At 40.6% G+C, this 18,882-nt stretch overlaps 5 protein-coding genes across 8 annotated transcripts; all 5 read right to left on the bottom strand.

The window, feature by feature from the left end:
- Positions 1–1,092: 1,092 nt before the first annotated feature.
- Positions 1,093–2,362, bottom strand: RB195_014667 (uncharacterized protein; the record flags this gene model as incomplete). Its single annotated transcript, XM_064205031.1, has 5 exons — positions 1,093–1,180; positions 1,307–1,413; positions 2,013–2,082; positions 2,140–2,208; positions 2,274–2,362. The coding sequence occupies 5 exons, from the start codon at positions 2,360–2,362 to the stop codon at positions 1,093–1,095; spliced, it is 423 nt and encodes a 140-aa protein (XP_064060912.1).
- A 409-nt stretch (positions 2,363–2,771) lies between these two features.
- RB195_014668 (uncharacterized protein) lies at positions 2,772–6,565 on the bottom strand (the record flags this gene model as incomplete). The annotated part of the gene is made up of 11 exons (XM_064205032.1): positions 2,772–2,844; positions 2,908–3,033; positions 3,101–3,174; positions 3,465–3,590; positions 3,657–3,731; positions 3,787–3,885; positions 3,934–4,107; positions 4,205–4,312; positions 6,088–6,151; positions 6,210–6,351; positions 6,502–6,565. The coding sequence occupies 11 exons, from the start codon at positions 6,563–6,565 to the stop codon at positions 2,772–2,774; spliced, it is 1,125 nt and encodes a 374-aa protein (XP_064060913.1).
- A 633-nt stretch (positions 6,566–7,198) lies between these two features.
- On the bottom strand, positions 7,199–12,048 carry RB195_014669 (uncharacterized protein; the record flags this gene model as incomplete). 2 transcript variants are annotated; one of them, XM_064205033.1, is made up of 9 exons in its annotated part: positions 7,199–7,346; positions 7,403–7,551; positions 7,614–7,755; positions 7,931–8,042; positions 8,098–8,158; positions 8,602–8,662; positions 8,709–8,839; positions 11,834–11,926; positions 11,983–12,048. In XM_064205033.1, 9 exons carry the CDS (start codon positions 12,046–12,048, stop codon positions 7,199–7,201), a joined length of 963 nt encoding a protein of 320 aa, XP_064060914.1. The 2 variants fall into 2 exon arrangements, with proteins under 2 accessions (XP_064060914.1, XP_013306980.2); XM_013451526.2 differs by lacking the exons at positions 8,602–8,662; positions 8,709–8,839.
- Positions 12,049–12,061: 13 nt separating this feature from the next.
- RB195_014670 (uncharacterized protein) lies at positions 12,062–18,813 on the bottom strand (the record flags this gene model as incomplete). 3 transcript variants are annotated; one of them, XM_064205036.1, is made up of 8 exons in its annotated part: positions 12,062–12,070; positions 12,799–12,860; positions 12,918–13,002; positions 13,430–13,525; positions 13,576–13,721; positions 13,810–13,890; positions 14,167–14,227; positions 16,225–16,296. In XM_064205036.1, 8 exons carry the CDS (start codon positions 16,294–16,296, stop codon positions 12,062–12,064), a joined length of 612 nt encoding a protein of 203 aa, XP_064060915.1. The 3 variants fall into 3 exon arrangements, with proteins under 3 accessions (XP_064060915.1, XP_064060916.1, XP_064060917.1); XM_064205035.1 differs by lacking the exon at positions 16,225–16,296 and adding an exon at positions 15,494–15,553; XM_064205034.1 differs by lacking the exons at positions 12,062–12,070; positions 16,225–16,296 and adding exons at positions 17,887–17,990; positions 18,705–18,813 and having other exon boundaries at positions 12,733–12,860.
- Positions 17,405–17,873, bottom strand: RB195_014671 (uncharacterized protein; the record flags this gene model as incomplete). Its single annotated transcript, XM_064205037.1, has 3 exons — positions 17,405–17,428; positions 17,491–17,711; positions 17,774–17,873. The coding sequence occupies 3 exons, from the start codon at positions 17,871–17,873 to the stop codon at positions 17,405–17,407; spliced, it is 345 nt and encodes a 114-aa protein (XP_064060918.1).
- Positions 18,814–18,882: the final 69 nt, after the last annotated feature.

Genomic DNA, 18,882 nt, shown 5'->3' on the forward strand with positions numbered 1-18,882 from the left:
AGAGACCATCCTTCGTAAATGTACGATTTTTTGAAGTGAAGTGAATATATTGTTCACCAACAATCACATACAACTACTTCAAGGTCTAGCAAGAGGCCACACGCCACTTTAAGCTTATATTAGGTTAGGAGTAGATTGTGTGCGTTTTTTCAAGTGAAAAATGCACATAGAGACAAAAAACGTTTCGAACGGCAATCCCTCTTTCTATAAGACTACACTATTTTATCATTTCTTATTATTATTTGATTCTTGCTTCATGATACTTCATTTTTATTAATTGTTCTGTTCTCACCGTTCCAGACCATTAAAGTAGAATGTCAAGTGGGCAAAATAGAGCACCTTCGACACCATTTGTGTTTTGCATTCAATCGAGACAATAAGGAAATTGAAGCTTAGACTGGTGTTGCTTTGCATGAAGAAGAAAAAGTAGTGCTTGGAAAGTGTTCATCGTTTGTCTTCGAGTAGAAAAGTGGGCATTTTGACTTCATACACAGCACACACCATATCCGACTAATTATCGCGGATTGCTAGAGAATTCATTTTTTTTTTTTTTCGGAAATGAGAAAAAATCACCTCAAACTGTTCAACAGTATATTCTCTGCTGTTGATCTCTCCATCGTTTTCAAAAAACTCCACTTCTTGATGTGTACTTTTTTGTGCTCTTTTTTCATGGGCAATTTTGTGTTTTCCAAATTTTTTTCTATTTTTTGTTTTTCAAATTTTCACAGCCTCATTCGATGAATACAGAACTCGCTAGAACCTATAGCAGCATTACAACCTCGATTAATTGCAGAAAATGAAGGTGTCGAAAATGCTCCGTTTTGCCATTTTTACATTGTAATTTAAAAATTTGCGGAAACGAGAATCCGTAAAAAAAAATAAGCAGTCAGAATACGAGTATCTTGCAGAGTGATGAATTCTCTATCGATTCATTAGATTTTAGAAATGTTCTTTATTTCTGTGTTCATATTTTATCTCAAAAAAAAAAAAGAAAAAAAAAGACTATTCTTCAACCCAATGAGATGAGTAGCGACCTAGAGGACCTGTAGTTGAAATTACTAAACACTATTCTATTTGTTTCAAAACTATTTATTATCTTCGCGTTAACAGTCGTATAAAGCGAACCATATTCACTCTGAGAGCAGGCCAACAAAGGGCTATGTTGCGGTAATACCATTCCCTGAAAAGGAAAGTTAATTCACAATTCTTAATTTTTCTTTTTTTCTAATGATTCTAAAGAGATTTTTCTAATGAATTCGTTTTTTAAGACATCTAGCAATCCAAGAACTAATCTAGTTCGTCTTACTTGTTGTAAGCCATCAAATCTGCATGTTTTGAATCCAGAAACTCCTTGTAGAAAGTAGATAAATCATTCGCTGACACTTGTTCTATTCTTCCTAATTCCTTCTTTCGCTGAAACATGTTCACATTCTACCGAGTAAAATTAAGCTAGTGGTCAATAAGTGCTGGCGTGCTGTCCGGGCAGTTCCAGAATAGGATTTGGATTCTTTAAGGTAGATTTGAACAGAAGATACATCTGAACATCCTTCCAATACCTTCTTCGATCGAACTGTTAAAAGTCTCCGCCTCTTTCCTACGCATGTGCTTATGGTTGGAAAGAGTAGAATTCAAACGTAGACTAAGAGAAGTTATTTAGTCTTTTTTAGGACTTCTGCAAACAATTGTTTCATAACTGCAACACTTTTCGCTACAAAACCAACTTCTAGAAATGGCACTCTGTTATAGCAAACCGTCGCATTCTCAAGTTTAACCTCCTTCACCATCTACCTTACAGATTTTCTGGGCATATTTCCCCGAATTCATCGGTCTGTCGAGGCTTTAAGCTTATAATTCGCCTGTTTTGTCACAAGTCACTCTAATAATCAGATTTTGTTTTGGCTTAGCACCACAATTGAATCAAACAATTTACTTTTTACCTTTATTAGGCGAGATTGAACAAGTACGTTATTATTCTAAGCCTTTGTACATGAAAAGTTTGGTGTGAAACTCACATTCTCAACAAACTCTGCTTTCTTCGTATCAAAAAATGCATTGTGCTTCTCCCAAAATGCAGAGCTCCATCTAGAACAATAGTCGATATGCCAGTATAGGAACACTGACCAGATTATTCTTACAGACCTGTTTAGCTCCTCTCTTGCTTCTCGGTACTCGCGTTCCAGTTTGGTTTCGTTATCCACCCTGCGCAGCCTAAGATATTCCATTCTTCCGAAGGTCATATTAGATATAGAAGATCGCAGAAATGGTAGACCTACTTTATAGGTCTGATCTTTGAGACTGGGTGCGGTGGACCCACCCAATCATATCTGCGGTCCATACGAACTCGATCATCTACTATAACCATTCCTTCAGAACACGTCTAGTTGTATGAGTGCCCAGATGTCTTGTTATCACCCTGGCACTGAGATTTCCTGAAATCAAAGTCCCAAAATCCATTTCGGGAATAAAGGAACTCGATCTGACGAAATATAGAAAAGATCGGTAATCTAGTTCACGACCATGACTAAAGAACGAACACAAAATAGCGACAGAAATTTATTTTACGTCAACAGGAGGAAACCAACAATCAACAACATGGCTACAATTGATCCATGAAGACCAATTATGCCACCAAAAGATGGATTAGAGCAAGGACAACCTCTTTGAGAGGATGAACAAACACATCATAGGATACATCCGTATGTTGAAACAGCGATAGCAGCAGCAATATTCAGAAAGTTTTTTTTTTCTTTCGGAAATTACTCCACAGAATATCAAACCGCATCTCCGTCGTCGATAGCCGTCCTTATTAAGGAAAACATGCGATGGTATTCCATCATATTATGACTTAAGAAAAACAGAAGTTGTTTTACAGTGTTTTTGTAACTAAATAGGGAACATTAAACTCACATTACAAGTAGAATTGGTCCTAGTAACTCTTTGGTGTTCGTCAAATGCCGCAGATACATCCTGGTGTAATTCTTGCAAGTATAACACTCACAAGATTGGAACAATTTGTCGTAGTCGTCAGCGTATCTGTAACAAACGAAAGCAGAGCTTGCCGAGGAGGAGGGATTTCAGTAGAAGAAATCTAATGTCATACTTGTCTACGTTAAAATCTAGCAGCTCGAAGCGCGATGAATACGGAAAATCGTCCGCTAACCGGATAGCTTTTGCCTTAATAGTAAAACTCATTAGTCCACAACAAGAATTCATGGCAGAAAACAGAAGAATTTAATAACAATCTTACCGTTCATTTTTTGTTTCTCACATATCTAGACTAACTTTCAGTTGTGTGTCCTTTCAATTTGAAGATGAAAGAACCATTCAAAAAATACTATAGTATTAGGAATATTTTTGAAAAATGAAATAAAAGAGGAGAACGTGGGAAAAAGAACGTTATCGTGAGAACTCAATCAACAACAAATGACAACTCTTTAAACGTAATATGAAAGAGAAGTAATTACCTCTTCGGCCATCTTCACTGCATATGACGAGTCGAACAAGTCGAATCCTAGTTTGGATAAATGCAGCACCATTGCAGGATCGAACGGTCCAGCCACAAAACGAAGCTTACCTGGTGGCAAAGGGGCCTAAAAAGAATTCGATCGTAGTGAAATACGAGATGTGAATTTTTTTAAAGATGCCCGTCGACGCACAAATGTCTCCTCTACCAGCTCTCGTATTTCTCCAAGATCCACTTCATTTCCATGCACAAATCCCCGTAGATCCACCTAAACTTCTCATAACATAATGGAAAAATCAGCCTAGGACTGCTCGAATACGTACAGAATACCCATCGCATTTCTTGCTAAGTCCTACATCTACAGCAAATTTTCGGCGATAATAGTTACTGTGACCACCGCCTAAGGAAATCAACACCGCACCCTAAAAGCGTTCAAACTGAGTTCAGAAAAGATAGAATAAAAGTGATACCTCTGCGCTATCCTCATCTTCTCCAAACAAATAATCACAGAATGACTTTGATCTCTCGATTCCTTTTGCTAGACGCTTATTTAATGACCCTTTTGGTGCATCATAGTCAAGCATTGTGTCGTAGGAATCACACAGAAAACTACGGATAATTTCACGATGCCAGTGCGCGTCAAGCTGAAAATTCAGCCGTAGACAATCCGACTTGACAAAGCTCGAGAACAGGTCACCGAGCGACTCAGCAATAAACTCAACATATCTAAACGAATCTAACCAGTTTCTTCCCGCCTTTTGTGAAGAGAGCAATTGATTTCGTATCATTGAATCCCGACCTCATTTCTCCAAGAGGATCAGTGATATGCAAATGAACTGGGGAGTTTTTCTAGAAAAACACAATCAGAGAATACTCTAAAAACAAAGAAATAATAAAAAATAAAAATAAATAAAATAATACAAAAATCTCTACCAAATTCGCGAAAAAGCTATACTCTATCCAACATCTAAGTCAAAATAATTTATCCAATGTAAGTCAAAATAATTGACTAATAATTAACGTATTTTTGTACCGGTAGATTGAAATGATACGAAACTGGACAATAAAGGATGTTTATTTTGTATTAAATCATAACTACTTTTATTTTCTCCACGCGATGAAACTGAGTACACTGGAAAATTTCAATCCTAGTTTTCATTCGGAAGCCATGAATGAATCGTAAGTAGCACGCAGTTAGTTGACATTTCTTTTTCTTCATGGCAAAGTAGTTATGACGCGAAGTCCCAAACAGAGAGTCGGAAATTCGCATCGTAATGGTTTTGTATGAAGAAAGAAAAGGAGGATGTTGAATCCAATACTTGCAGCGATAATTTTGATCCACTCTATGCCTTCGCGGTTTCAACAAAGAATACTTCCGTTGAGTGGAGCTAGAAAGGATCTCGCGCAAAACACCCAGCATCAAGTCGTTTTGACCCAACTACGCATCTGAAGAATTGAAAACCCGTATATTTGCCCATAGCATGCACCATTTCTAGACCTATTTTAATGATTCGGATAATTAGTTTCGACTAGTTTTTACATAAGGAGGCCGAATTCAACTAGGTGCTAATTCCCGTTGAGCGGTTGCATCAGGATTATTTGTGGCAAATATGAAAAAAAAAACTTAAAACGTATTCTGCACTGAATGCACAATACAAAACATTCGCGCTATGAAAGTAAGCAAAGCTCAGTGTCAGCAAAATAAACATGTATTTGTATACATTTTTATCTAGATCACGTTTAACGCGCAAGGTTGTTGAAGTCGCAGGCACTTACGACATGTCCTCTACAGCATGAAAATATATGCACATATATATGACAGGGTGTTGGGGGCTGGTATTATTGCTTGACGCGGTTTCCTCTCTCTTCGCCGAGGTGTATCGTCCTTGAACACAGCTCTCACCAACCTTCTCGGTCAAAAGCAAAAACTCGCAGAGAATGCAACCATTCGTCACTGTTACATAGCTTTCGAGACTTGGCGTCTCGCTTAAACAGCCTTTCTATACTAAGTGAGCCAGATACCCTCAGGTGGACAATGTGGTTCAACACAGATTCCATGGTTCCTCTAGGTATTTGATCTGCCTGAGTTGGGATTTGGCAGTGTGCTGAACAACAGCATTTTTTGGAACATATGGATAACTTCCGCCATAGAATTGTGCAACTTGTATAGTTCATACGTGCCCAGAACGCATACTCAAATGCCTGACTCCATTTAGTATAAGTAGACCCAGTGCTAACAGGCAACGATCAGGCTGGTATATGCGGCTCATATATAGTAGGGTTAAAACGACATAACGCACGGTGCAGATGCGAAAGCAGCCGCGGTCGAGTATGTAAGGAAGGAGCCTAGCGGCTAGAACTGAGAGAACCGTAGCTTACACCGTTCCTTGCTACAGTTCGCGATGCTCCCAGGTCGAGTCCAACAGCTATCTCCACCGCGCCGCTTCAAGCGCAGCCGCTTACGCAATTGGAGTGTACTTCATGTCGTTTTCACCTTTCATAAATAAGTATATATATATATATATATATATATATATATATATTAAAATTCATTGAATTGAGAGATATGAAATAGAAAGATGAAGAAAGATTGAGATAGAAAAGATTAGCAAAAACCTGCATACAGGCATTCCGCAGAACGTAGGAGCCCCTTTTCCAAATTTGCCGATCACATTTGACGTCTCAATCCTAGAAAGCGAAGAAAAGCCGCTCAGAAACGTCATTACGACTAATGTTAAAAACCAACAGGGATGGCAGCGTTAACTGATATATGGGAACTTGATCGAGTTTCAGCCAATTCTGCGCGACCTCCCAAGTGAGATGTGGTATGTGACCACCTCGGAGGTAGATCATGCATGAGGGCGTGGCGTGCTTCACAAAGTGACGACCTACAACAGTTCACAAACTGGTATAGAACAGATGTGCTTATTGAATAAAAATCTCGCACTCAGCTTTGAGTTCTATGTAAAGCGAATTCTACCCAGTAAATCTCATGAAAATCAAACTTGCGCAACAACTTTTTCACACACGAAGCTTACCCCATGATTCGATGGTTCCTGCTCTTCCAAGTATGGTTTTCTTATTAACGACGAATTCCACCATTTTCGTAGCCAAGTCTCATTTACAAAGCTTTAAACCTCAATAACGAATAGTCGAAGTTCTCTCAAACTGCAGGCTAGGAACAATGTTACTTTATTATAATATAACATTTTGAAATGAAATTGTGTAACACATGCCTCATCCTGCTAGGAGTTCTTTTCTCAATATTTCGCGTAAGCAACTGGAGAAATTAATACCATGCTATTTCATTAAACCTTTATCTTCATACAAGAATCCATCAGAACACATACAGTACATGAAACATTCATATGTATGTACATACCCTCCAAAACAAACTGGTAAACGTTCATTAAACTTTATCAAGATCAATGCTCATTTTGAGGCAGAACCACCTGAACAATGCATTAAATTCATTAAAGGACAGCGGACAACCACTGGAATGACGTGCTAACCAAGCACAGTCCAGCAGTCAATATTAAATGTAAGAGAACAAGAAGTGTGTGACACAATGGGATGCAAAACTGTAATTGAATCACGTAGAAAAAACTCTTCATCGATCCGTTCTATCCCAGATTTATATGTATATGGGAGGCGATCGTTAAGAAATAGTTTGAAGACCATAAAGTTGCAGTAAGCAAAGTAAAAGGAGAAACAACCGAAACCATATACATAGTTTTACTTCTGTACAGCATAATCTCGATATTCTGGCTTCAGCTCCCACATGCTTTTATGAGGTGGTGCAGTGTTATACACAGCTATTTCAGTCAACAATTCTTTTACGTACCCAGCAGGCTGCTGTGTCAACTGCTGTAAATCTTGTAATCTGAAAAAAAGATTTCTCATTGCCCACAAACCCGACGACGACATCTGAAGGTCAACCTGTAGTATTGATGCTTTTCGAATGCATGGAACAGCGCTTGCATTAGTACGTTACGGTCAGCTCTCACTGTCTTGGCACCTTCTTTTTTCTGTTTGATACGCATCATGTCTTCAGCATGTGCAGCAACAGGTTTAAACTTAACAGCTGCCTAAAAAACAAAATCGGGTCCAAAGATAGAAAACAAGTAATCACGAAAACACAAAAAGCAACCTTTTCCATCTGCAAAACCTGCTTTTTGGGTTGTCCACTGTTAGAGATTTGAGCAATCTTCATCTTTAAATAACTATTTGAGGCAGGTGGTCGACATTCAGCACGTTTTACAACCCTCCCTTCGAGTGATAACCGACCCGACCTGAATAAGATAGTGAGGAAAACTCCACAAACTCCTAAACGAATTTATCTGAGCAAAGTCAAGCGATAACAAAACTCTGCCGCCAGCAAAGGTGAAACCTGCGACCTTGGGCTTATTGGACCCACGCTCTAACCGAATGAGCTATGGCGGCACAATTTGTCCCTCCTTTTCTTACTTGATTTCTGCTTCTTCGTTGAGACCAGTCTTGTCTTCTGCCAGAACTGCCATCGTCTGATTTAGAACATCACCGAGAATGAAGGAATGTTCATCAGGAATCTGCGCAGGGCCTAAGCATGATTTGAAATTGACATGCTGCAAAGAATTCAAGAGATAATGACGCACCTTTAACGGTAGATGATACCGATTGTGGTAATACAAGACCAGGACGTGATTTTAGCTTCACCTAAAGCAGAAGTTCTTTGATGGATGAAAGAGCCCTTCGTTCTCTCAAGAGTCAGAGTTATGGTAACCTGCAACTCTGCACACAGAATTGGCTATTGCGAAATAATGATAGCTATGCTTCTACTGAGTTTCTTTTTTTTTGTACTCTTCCATAGTTCAGCGTAGTATTCCTTCAATTCCAGTTCTCGGGAAATGTATGACGATGCAGATACAAATCTACTCCCGCCTTGGACAACAGCGTGGGATGTCCCGTGAAATCGAGCTCGCAACTCGGCAACTCTCAATGCGATTATTTTCAGCGAATTGCCGGGAACAACCATACAGATTCCTGGAGAGAACTGGAGAAGTTCTATGGACCTCGTACACAAAATAGCAAACCACGATGAAAAATTCTTTGACATAAAAAGTGGAAGACAAAGTCAAAAAAGTTCTACATAGTCTCACTGCAAGCACGCTATCGAGGAGAAAAACGAATTGAAGGGAGCGCATTGATATAACCACTTTCCTGAACCAGACTGGATATATTAGAGCAACAAGAGGCCAAACTCTACCTACTTTGGAAAGGAATCGAAAAGCGATATTCTCTCCTCTTCTTAATTTTGTGTGCGAAACTTCGAGTCACCGTAACCCTGACCCCTCCTCCCTCGGGGCGCATAATGCCGATGAAAGTCCAGACAAAAGGCTGTAAAAGAGCGGAAACAAGTAAATAATGACGTTTCGAAAAAAGACGGAATACTAGTACTTTCTAACAGGAAATCTATAAAGTTACTATGTGATTGAAAACAGAGAACATATAGTTTTTTTGCAAACTGTAATATATTAGTAATCTAAAGCCCCACAAAAAATAGCTACCAGGAATTTAAAATATTCAACAACGACTCTTCCAAGAATAGTCACCATCTTCTCTTTGCTCTAGAATATCATACTTAACTATATGAATACATTATGTATATTGGTCGAGGGAAGCGAGGTCCCCATCCAAGCCTACTTAAATGGCTCCGCGGGCGGTCGCGTAGCGGCAGGTTGCCTCTGGTGTATAGTTGGGTCAAAACGACATGAAGCACGGACCGTTGCGTAAGCGGCCGTGCCCGGAAGCGGTGCGGTGGAGACAGCGGTTGGAATCGAGGTGGGACCATGGCGAACTGCAGAGGTGAGTGGCGGCAGTGAGGATCCTTACACGATCTCAACCGCTACGCTCCACCGCTCCGCTTCCAGCGCAGCCGCTTGCGCAAATGTCCGTGTTTCATGTCGTTTCGACCCGACTATATCTACACCTCTATCACACGCGTGAGAGCCTGTGATTGCGAGAATTCGTTCTGAACTCGCCCCGAAGATAGAAGATTTCTATGCTCTACCAAAGCAGCAAAAGGAATCTTCCTTCCACTACTTGTGAGTTTCGAGAACAAAGCAGATCTCCCCGACTAAAAGTAGTATAAAACGGAAGGATGCCTCTAAACCGAATTTAGCAATTCACGGAAGACGTTGAAAAAAAGGATACCGTTGCTAAGAACCAGCTGAACTGCTTCCATGAACCTGATGCTAAAAAAGTTTCTATGCTAAATTTTTTCGGGAACATTTCTGTTCAGTTTCAGGGAAAAGCTCGACAATCTTTGAGAGCCTTCTTCTCCGCCGCCATTAATCTAAATTCTCATGATTACTTTCCATGAATTTTCATAAATCGTTCGTATTGACTGCTGTTTAACGTTGAAATGGCAATACTATCTTTATCAGATTGTTAATGTTTTCCGGCACAATTTTATGGTCGCTTAAAGGCATCACCCCATGCATCTGAGGTGGTACGGATTTCAGGTGGAGTATTCTTATACGAGATAGTAGATTATGGAAAGAAGGATGATTTCGTCCATTTCTTCCTAACTTCCGTAAAAAACGGCCCGGAAGATGCCGCTTCGAGCGTTCCGGTGCGCCGTTTTCTATAACGAGTTCGATTGGAGCGCGCCAGTCTTGTGCACCCGCCACATCCCGCATACGAATACCCCACCTAAAATCCGTAACACCTCAGATTCGCGGGGTGATGCTTTTAAAATAAATTTCGCTTCATACTTGTGTTAACGTCCGCCATCTTTTTCATTCAACTTGTTCTAGATGGATCATCCTCGAATCTTTATCCACCGCAAGAGACATGTTTGTCAATAAAAGCATATCGTGGACAGCCGTTCACTAAGCATCTTTCAGACTAGTGCACAATTCAAGTTCACTTATTTTTGAGAAGATAGGCAAAAAAGAAACTAAGAAACAAAAGTATTACTAAAAGCGAGATTAAATGGCTAGCTACGAGCAAACAACATCTAGATGTAGCAAAAAAGACCACAGTATGATGACATTTACTTACCAGTAGATTAGAGGACTGCGTGGTCTGAAAGTTGCGGAGATAAGAGTCACTGAAGTTTCTGCCAAACTTTAAGACATCACCCCACGAATCTGGGGTGGTACGGGCTTCAGGCGGGTAGCTATATAGCTTATAGCTTATGTTAGGTTATCGTTACGTTAGGTAATCCTGTTTCTCTATTATCACGCGAATGGATAGTAAAAAAGCTACCAAAGAAAAGAAAGGGATTTAAGGCTAATACAAAAGTGTGGTCATTGGTCGTGGGACATTTGTAATCGACCCCATGAGCGTATGCGGGGATGAAAAGTACCGCTGCGGTTTCAATTTCAAGGAAAATTAGAAAAGGTCCGATTTGCACAATGTAAAAAGGGACTTTCGAGCTATATAATGTCCACTCAATTCGATTGTCTTTGATCATAAAGGCATCACCTCACGAATCTAGGGTGGTACCGGTTCCAGGTGGGTTATGCCTATACGGGGTCGTAGATTGTGTGGAAACGGGTGATTCCGTTCATCTCTCCCCGTATTATTGTAAATGGACGACACCGGAACGGTGTTTCTTTCAACGTCCTCTATTGCAGCGCGCCGCTCTTGCGCCCTCCCTCCTGCGATTAGTCGAAAATCCATTCGGACGAATCGCAGGTGGGGGCGGAGTGCAACGGTTGCGCATTGCAACAGAAGCCGTCGTAGAATTCTTTATACACCGCAAGAGACATGTTCACAGTGATACAGAGAGAGGTGAACGGAACCTTCCTCTTCCCCACAATCTACAACCCCGTATACGTTTACCCGCCTGAAACCCGTACAACTCCAGATTCGTGGGGTGATGCCTTTAACCTAAGCTAGCACATGCCATCATGTGATGTTCTAAACAACACTGTCAGCTTTACACACATCTCCAAAAGTAACCTACAACGTGTGCAAGATAGTGTGCAAGATTAGTTAGTAGCTATTGAGTATAAATTTGTTATCTTTGCTCAAAGTGAAAAAAGTCCTAAAAACAACAGCTTAAATGAAACTGTGCTAGGTGAGAGTAAGCAACAGAAGTGGTCATGGCCCCAATTCACTATCCAAGTTCCGAATACTTGCATAAAATCAAAACGAATTCGCTCACATGGTTTTAACTAAGCGAAACCCCAAGCCATCTAGACCCGCAAACACGGCAGAGCCGGCAACGCCCTACCAGCGCGCTCAAAATTTAATAGAACTGCTTCCACGTGACCGTCCACGCAGCTGTTTAAGTGCATTTAGATGAAGCTGTAACCGAGCAACGGGAATGCAGAATTTTATCGCGAATTTCTCAAGAGAAGAATACTTCCAAATACTCACATCTCCTTTTCCGTTTGCACCCTGATGTATCACTAGTCGTCCAATATCAGTACCAGCATTTGTCTCCCAAAGATCGGATAAGTACCGGGGCACCTAAAGGAATGCAGCTAGAAGTGGATCTCTCTCTCTCAAAAAGGGACTTCTCTCACTTTTACGAGCCATACTCCGCGTTTGGCCATTTCACAATCCACTGCATGTTCACGTTTTCGAGACATGTTCACAGAAAAACTAGCGAGACTAAAATGGACAAATAACCTACGAAATTAGTATGACTGCATGTGATGCAAAGATGAGATAGAAAGTCCTAAATGAGTCAAAGTCAAATTTGATCACCTCCTTCTTGTTGATATGCATTGAGGAAATTTACCTCTCGCGTACAATAGTCATAGTAGAAAGAAATAACAGTACTTTATGCGATTTTAACAGGTACAACGGTATAGGAGAAGAGAAATTAGAAAGCAGTACGTACCACAGCAGTCAAAGAATTAGCTATAAATAAACTAAGAAAAAAGAGCAATCCAAAGGAAAAGAAGGGGGCAAGTAAACCACTTCAGCGATCTCAGAAATGCTCACTCATTGGAGTAAAATATAGATGGGGGCACTCACTGGCGCCCTTATCTCGCGGTGTGAATAATTAAATCAATCGGGACCCTAAGACCTAAGCGTTAGTATTAGAAGATCTATGACATGTAAACTAAAGTTAATAAGAGAAAAAAAAGTAAGATAAAGCATCCAGAAATAAGAGCTCCACTGACTGGCCACCCCTCTCCCCCAACTACATTTTTCCCCACTCATTGCAGCCTTAATTTCGTTGGTAAGAAGCAAAAAGCTACTGCACAACCCGAAAATGGAGGACATTCTTTGAGAAAGGCACTGAGAAGGGATTTACTCTTGCATTTTTAAACTCTGGAGCCTTCAATTTTTTCTCTAATAAATTCACAAAGTTGATTGTCGTCCAAATTAACCATATGTGGTGGAGGGGGGAGACTTAATCCTGACATTGCTGAGCGAATTGCTTCGATCTTCTCTGAAAAAAAAAGAACTCATAAGAAAGCCGAAAGGGACTAATATAACACAAGATTACCAGAGTCCAAAGTTATATTGGTCGGCATATGTGGAATTTCTTCATGGGAAGATATTTCCGAAGAGGATAAACTGTCTCGCAAACACTAAAAGGAGGTCATACACAAAAACCGGCTGGTTCTTTGAATTTCTGCCTGTTGTACATTTCAAGGACCAAAATAGTCAAAGTATCGGTTTCCTATCAGACTGACGTGCACTGAGCAGCTGAAGCTTAAACTAGCTATAGTTGCTTGAGGCTATGGTTTACAACGGTTGCCCAAAAACTGCACCTAATTTCTTCTTTGAACTAGAAATATTTGTTTACACAAAAGCAAACAACGCTTCTAGAAAATACAAATTTGTGAGAAAGCGTATGTTGTTCTCGTACTTAGCACATCCGGTAAAAACTAAAGAGAAGATATTGATGAAATTTGGGGAAATATTCATAATACTGCCAAATAAGGACGAAAAGAAAATATGGAGAATCCAACTTAGAAACTACGGCTTTAACAAGAGTTTTTAATCTATAATAACCTGCTCAAACTCCATTGTAATCGAAGGGGTCGCATTAGTATCCACGGCGGATATGACTTCACTCACTGACAAATTTGAATTTTCAAAATGAGAGTACTGAAAAGTCAGAAATAAACAAAGAAGTGGCAAGGTGTTTATAAGCTCACATCCTCTTCGGAATCTTTGCTGGTACGAGCATTTCCCGCGACAGGTTCCTCGATTTGCATTGGAAGCGTTCGATACTCAGGATAAGGAGATGCTTCTGTTGTTTCGCCACTATCATCAACTGATTCATCATCCGAATCAGAAGAGTCTAAATCGATGGCAAATGTTAATGAGATGGAGCAGTGAAGGAAAAATGCGTGCTAGTCGAGGTGCATTTGAATCATCATCGCTCCCACCTTCTCTTACTTCTGCGAAGCCGACTCCGTTCATCACAACTTCGTACCCGACCCTCCATCCGTCTACTTCATAAGCTCTCACTGAAACTGAACAACGATGACGACTGTCGCATCCATGATCGCACCTATGTTTGCAAACTGGGCTGTGCCGAATGGTGAACAAAGAAGAAGAGAGAAGAGGAGAGGCGAAGTCAACCAAGACAACTTCCTCTAGTTAGAAACTAAACTCAAATCAACGAAGTGATCAAACATTTTTCAGATTCTTTTCATTTCATAAAACAGCTCCATTAGAAACACTATGATCTTAACCGAGCTTATCGACTAATGGTGTTGGTAATTCTAAAAAATAACACTCACGATCTTCTTCCTCTACGTCATCGACGTAGTCTCTACGCGGAGTCATTCGAGAAAGATAAGACTAAAAAGCGATGATTTATAGAAGTCGACCTTGGTGGAAGTGGATGGCGTCGAATATAATGCTACGTGTGTTATTTGATACACCACGCAGGGACTTAAGATGGATTATAGAAAGCGAGCGTGGCGTAAGTGGATGGCGTGGAATATAATGTCCTGTGCAAATACACAAACTGCGCACGGACTTACGACATGATAAAATAATATTTTCCGATTTTGATTTCTATCTCTCTCATATCTTCTTGTGCTTGTCAGGTGAGTATTAGTTCTCGACATTTCTCTCACTAATTTGTTAGCTTGTTTGTCTATTGCACGCATTTTGTGTACGCTTGCATACAAGCTCATTTTCTGTGGATTTTCTCAGATATACGTTACGTCCCTTAAAGGCATCACCCCACGAATCTGAGGTGGTGCAGATTTCAGGTGGATTATTCGTAAACAGGAAGGGAGACTACGAAGAGGGAGGTGATTCCGTCCATTTCTTCCTAATTGCCGTAAAAAAACGGCCCGGAAGATACGGCTTCATTCGTTTTGGCGCACCATTTTGTACAAGAGGTTCAATTGGAGCGCGCCAGTCTCGTGCGGCATCGCATCTTCCGGGTCGTTTTTTACGGCAATTAGCAGGAAATGGACGGAATCACCTCCCTCTCCGTAGTCTCCCATCCTGTATACGAATACTCCACCTGAAATCTGCACCACCTCAGATTCGTGGGGTGATGCCTTTAATGCGTGCTATGACATGCAAAACGGTAATTCCATCGTTTTTCTTCTTTGTTAGGTTTCTTTTCACATATCTTGCTGTACTTTCTGCCATCCTTTGTTGTCGCATGTATATAATCATGCGAACAGTTGGATGCTTTGGAGGAGAAGCTTGAAGTATGCTGTGACGTTTCTATGTGATATCTCCCTACGGACCTAGGCTTTGTTAGCACATCGTACTCAATCTTTACTGCTGAGTTATCACGTTACACTTATAAATAATCCCTATTTATTGAGTTTCTGCACATCTAACTTTAATCAGATCAGAATCACAGAAGTGACACGTTAAAGAAATAAGGCTACATCTTTGTCATGCTACACATCACTTCTCTGCAACTCTGCTCCGTCGCGAGGGCACATGTTGTTGCTGATACATCCGGCTCCCTCTAGTCTTGCGCACAATCCGGAATGTCCAGGACTGGGTTCCGCTTAGCTTCCTCTACTTTGCGCAAGTGGGCGCGCTAGAGAAATATTGCAGAGAATTTCTTTTTACATATGATTAGTTCCACACCTTATGCAGTTTCCTGTAGTGCAGAAGAGGAGCTTGTATGCAAACGTACATAAAATGCATGCGAGAGACAAACAAGCTAACCAATTAGCGAGAGAAATGACGAGAAATAATACTCACATGACGAGCAGAGGAAGATTACGCTTGTTTAGAAACCAATCTATTATTATACAAATCCGCTAAGATGTGTTTAGGCATCATGTTTAAGGTGTTCAAGGCAAAGTTCAAAGAGGAAACAATCCGAAAAAACAATTTGCCTCTATATGTTCAAGCGTGTTAAAACGCATAACAAACTAATCGAAGATTTGCTCATCGTGTGGTAACCACAAACGGAAGCAAGAGGTTAAGAGTAGTAACGTAAATACTGCGATCAAGAACTTGCGCACAAGTGTATGCTAAAGAATGTATGTCTACACGAGTGAAATTTAGCAAGCACAATCAGTGGGTAATACAGAAACATGTGGAAGCTATACCTTTGTCATTCTGCAGTAAAGGTTAGGCGACTGATATGTGGTGGTGCGCAGTCAATATTCGCCACTTCCGAAAGGACCGAACGATATTTTCTGATTTTAGTTTCTACATTTTTAGATCATTATGTGCTTGTCGGGTAAGTTTTTTTCTTGTGGCTTCTTTTGTGCACTCGCTTTTCCCTTATTTGCTTGTTGTGTACGTTTGCAGACCCGCTTTTTTTGTGTTACGTGCGATACTATAACTTCGTCGTCCTTCTTCTTTACCTTCCCTTTGGCATCGTTTGGTGTACCTTCTGTCATCTTTTGTTGTCGCATGTACGTGATCATGCGAACCATTGGATGCGCTGGAAGGAAGCTGCTATGTTTGCTTCGGCTTTGTTAGTTCATTATACTCAATCTCCGCTGCACTATTAACATCTTGCACCTACAAATGCGGAGTAAAATGTAGTTGGGGGAGGATGGAGGCACTCAGTGGCATCGTTGCTTCTGGAAATGAATAACTGAATAAATCTGGGCCCTAAAACCTAGGCATTAGTTTTAGAGGAACTATAATGTAAGTTAAAGTTACTAAGAGAAAAAAAGTAAGACAGAGCTTCCAGAAATAACAGCTTCATTGTGTGGCCACCCCCAGCTACATTTTCCGTCGGTTCTCGATGTGCACCAATGTTCACATTTCGACACTGAATCCAACAAATTTGATTGTTTGTTTTGCTAGTGCCTCGCTACTTACGATGGCATAATTACACGCATCCCTCTCTACTGTACATAGTCCGGAATGTTAGACTGCCCGCAGTTCACACCTTCAAGCGTTTCCTCCCGTTTAGCCTATTCTTCGTTCCGCAGATAAGCGCGCTAAACAAATATTTGTAGGTTTATTCTACTCATGATTTTTTTCAAATCCTGTCCAGTTTCCGTGCACTGTTTTCGCTCCTTTCAGCATTTTTGTCAACGTCGCCTTTTTGCCTAATTTCTCCAACTTGTTTAACATCTCCATGGTCATTTGCCCGTCTTTCGTTGGCACTTTCTTCTCTTCGATGACACTTTCGCGACGCCGATTTGTGAACATGTATTATCGGTTTTTGAAAGTTAACTATAGAAATAAGCTATAATGATCGTCTTCATCCTTTGCAGAAAAAAAAAATCTTTGTGGAGGTCCTGCATAGCTGCCAAACCGAAACATTAGCTGTTAGTTAATGAAGAATATGCCAATCAATACCAATATCAATACCAAGACTGTAGCCAATACCTTGGCTAAAGCTCAAGCAAATGAATTAAAAGCTACGTATAAAGATGCTTAAAGGAAAAGGAAATATAAAGGAAAAGAGGGATGCCTAGTGGAAATCTCTCGCCAGCTTCATTGCCTGCTGGCGTGCACAACCTTATTTCATCACTTGGATTTGTCTCTCCAACTCATCGCCACTGGCTCCATGGCGACGTTGTCTCTCTAAGAGCTGGGTCCATTTTGTTCCTAATGGCAATTGTCTTCTTGACAGCATTCATACAACATAAATTCACCAAATAAATACTTACCTGTCTCTTCTCATAGTGTAGTAGAGCCGCGTCCTTTATTGCTCTTGTAAGTCTTACTTTTTTCAAGACTTGATCGTACTGGAATCCACTTTCATTCAAAAAATCATCCAAAAACGATACAATTATAAGCTGAGGATATGACATCCATTGTGAAAAGTTTAGGTTTCTGTTCCTGTCGCTAGTGTTGCCGATAGAACTCCACGTGCACTTCATGTATAGTTCTGCGATCCATAAAGATTCGTTACAAAATTCGGAAGGGATCATTGTTGTGGGTTTTGCTTACCTTCATTAATGCTGTACAAACATCTCACAAATTTGCCTTCTCTTTTTTCGCTTTCTTCTTTTCTCAACTTTTTTCTTTTCCTTCTCTTTCCTTCCTTCATTCTTGTGGCCTACCCCACCGAAAGTACATGGTCGTACACTCCTGGGTAGCATACTCCGAAGCGGTGGCAAATCTTGTGAGGCATTCGTTTTCTCGTTTTTCCTTCTATGCCTTGAGCCTGAAGAACTTCACGAAATAAAAAAAAAACACGAAAAGCTATCCAGAGTGATTAGAAAGTGAAATTGTTAAAAGTGATAGTGTGACATCAGATGCCTTGAAAGAAGTACTCGGGGAAACTCCTAGATTCAACAGTGTACCCTGCCGATCCGCATAGGCATCACCAGCATATTTCACGAGCTCTCTTCGGAGACATTGCAAAAAAAGATCAAACAAAATCAAAGCATTAAGCAAATAACAATCAAAGCATTAAGTGATTACGACCTCATCTTCAATGGAAACTCGCATGAACATTGCACTGAAATCGTATTTTTCTTTCTTTTTTCGCATAGTTCTCTTTTTGAGTGCGATTGATTTTGTTTTGGAGTAGGAATAAACAGAGAAGAGGTGAAGGTTTACACTCTTCATCATGCTCTTCCCACGGGCTGGAGATTTGCCTTGCATTTTGTTGAGGAATGGAGACCATATTTTCCATGGAAATTCGCATGAACACTGCACTGAGCTCGTATTTTCAAAGTCACTATTCTGTTTCATCAAAGCATATGCTTTCCGCGGGATCTGATCTTTTCTCCGGTACTTTCTTCACTGGGGGCTTTTCTGGGTGAAATCGCCAGCGCTGCGGGTGGCACACAGAATTATACGTGGGTTTTGCGCAAATGTAAACGCAGACTTATTCCACGGCATTGGCGTCTCCCTTGCACCGTTCTCGACTCACTTTGTGAAGGAATCTGCATGCCCAAGCTCATTCCTGGTCCATAGTCTAACATGAATAAATGCATGTTGTCGAAATTCCTTCTCCATTCTTCGTCTTTGGGACCTGTCATGCTGATTTTCGGTTGAAGACGAACTCCTCGGCTTCCTTTTATGAGACTGTATCCTGAAGCTGAGAAGAA

Source organism: Necator americanus, chromosome V, assembly GCF_031761385.1.
Source record: "Necator americanus strain Aroian chromosome V, whole genome shotgun sequence".
NCBI classification, from domain to species: domain Eukaryota; kingdom Metazoa; phylum Nematoda; class Chromadorea; order Rhabditida; family Ancylostomatidae; genus Necator; species Necator americanus.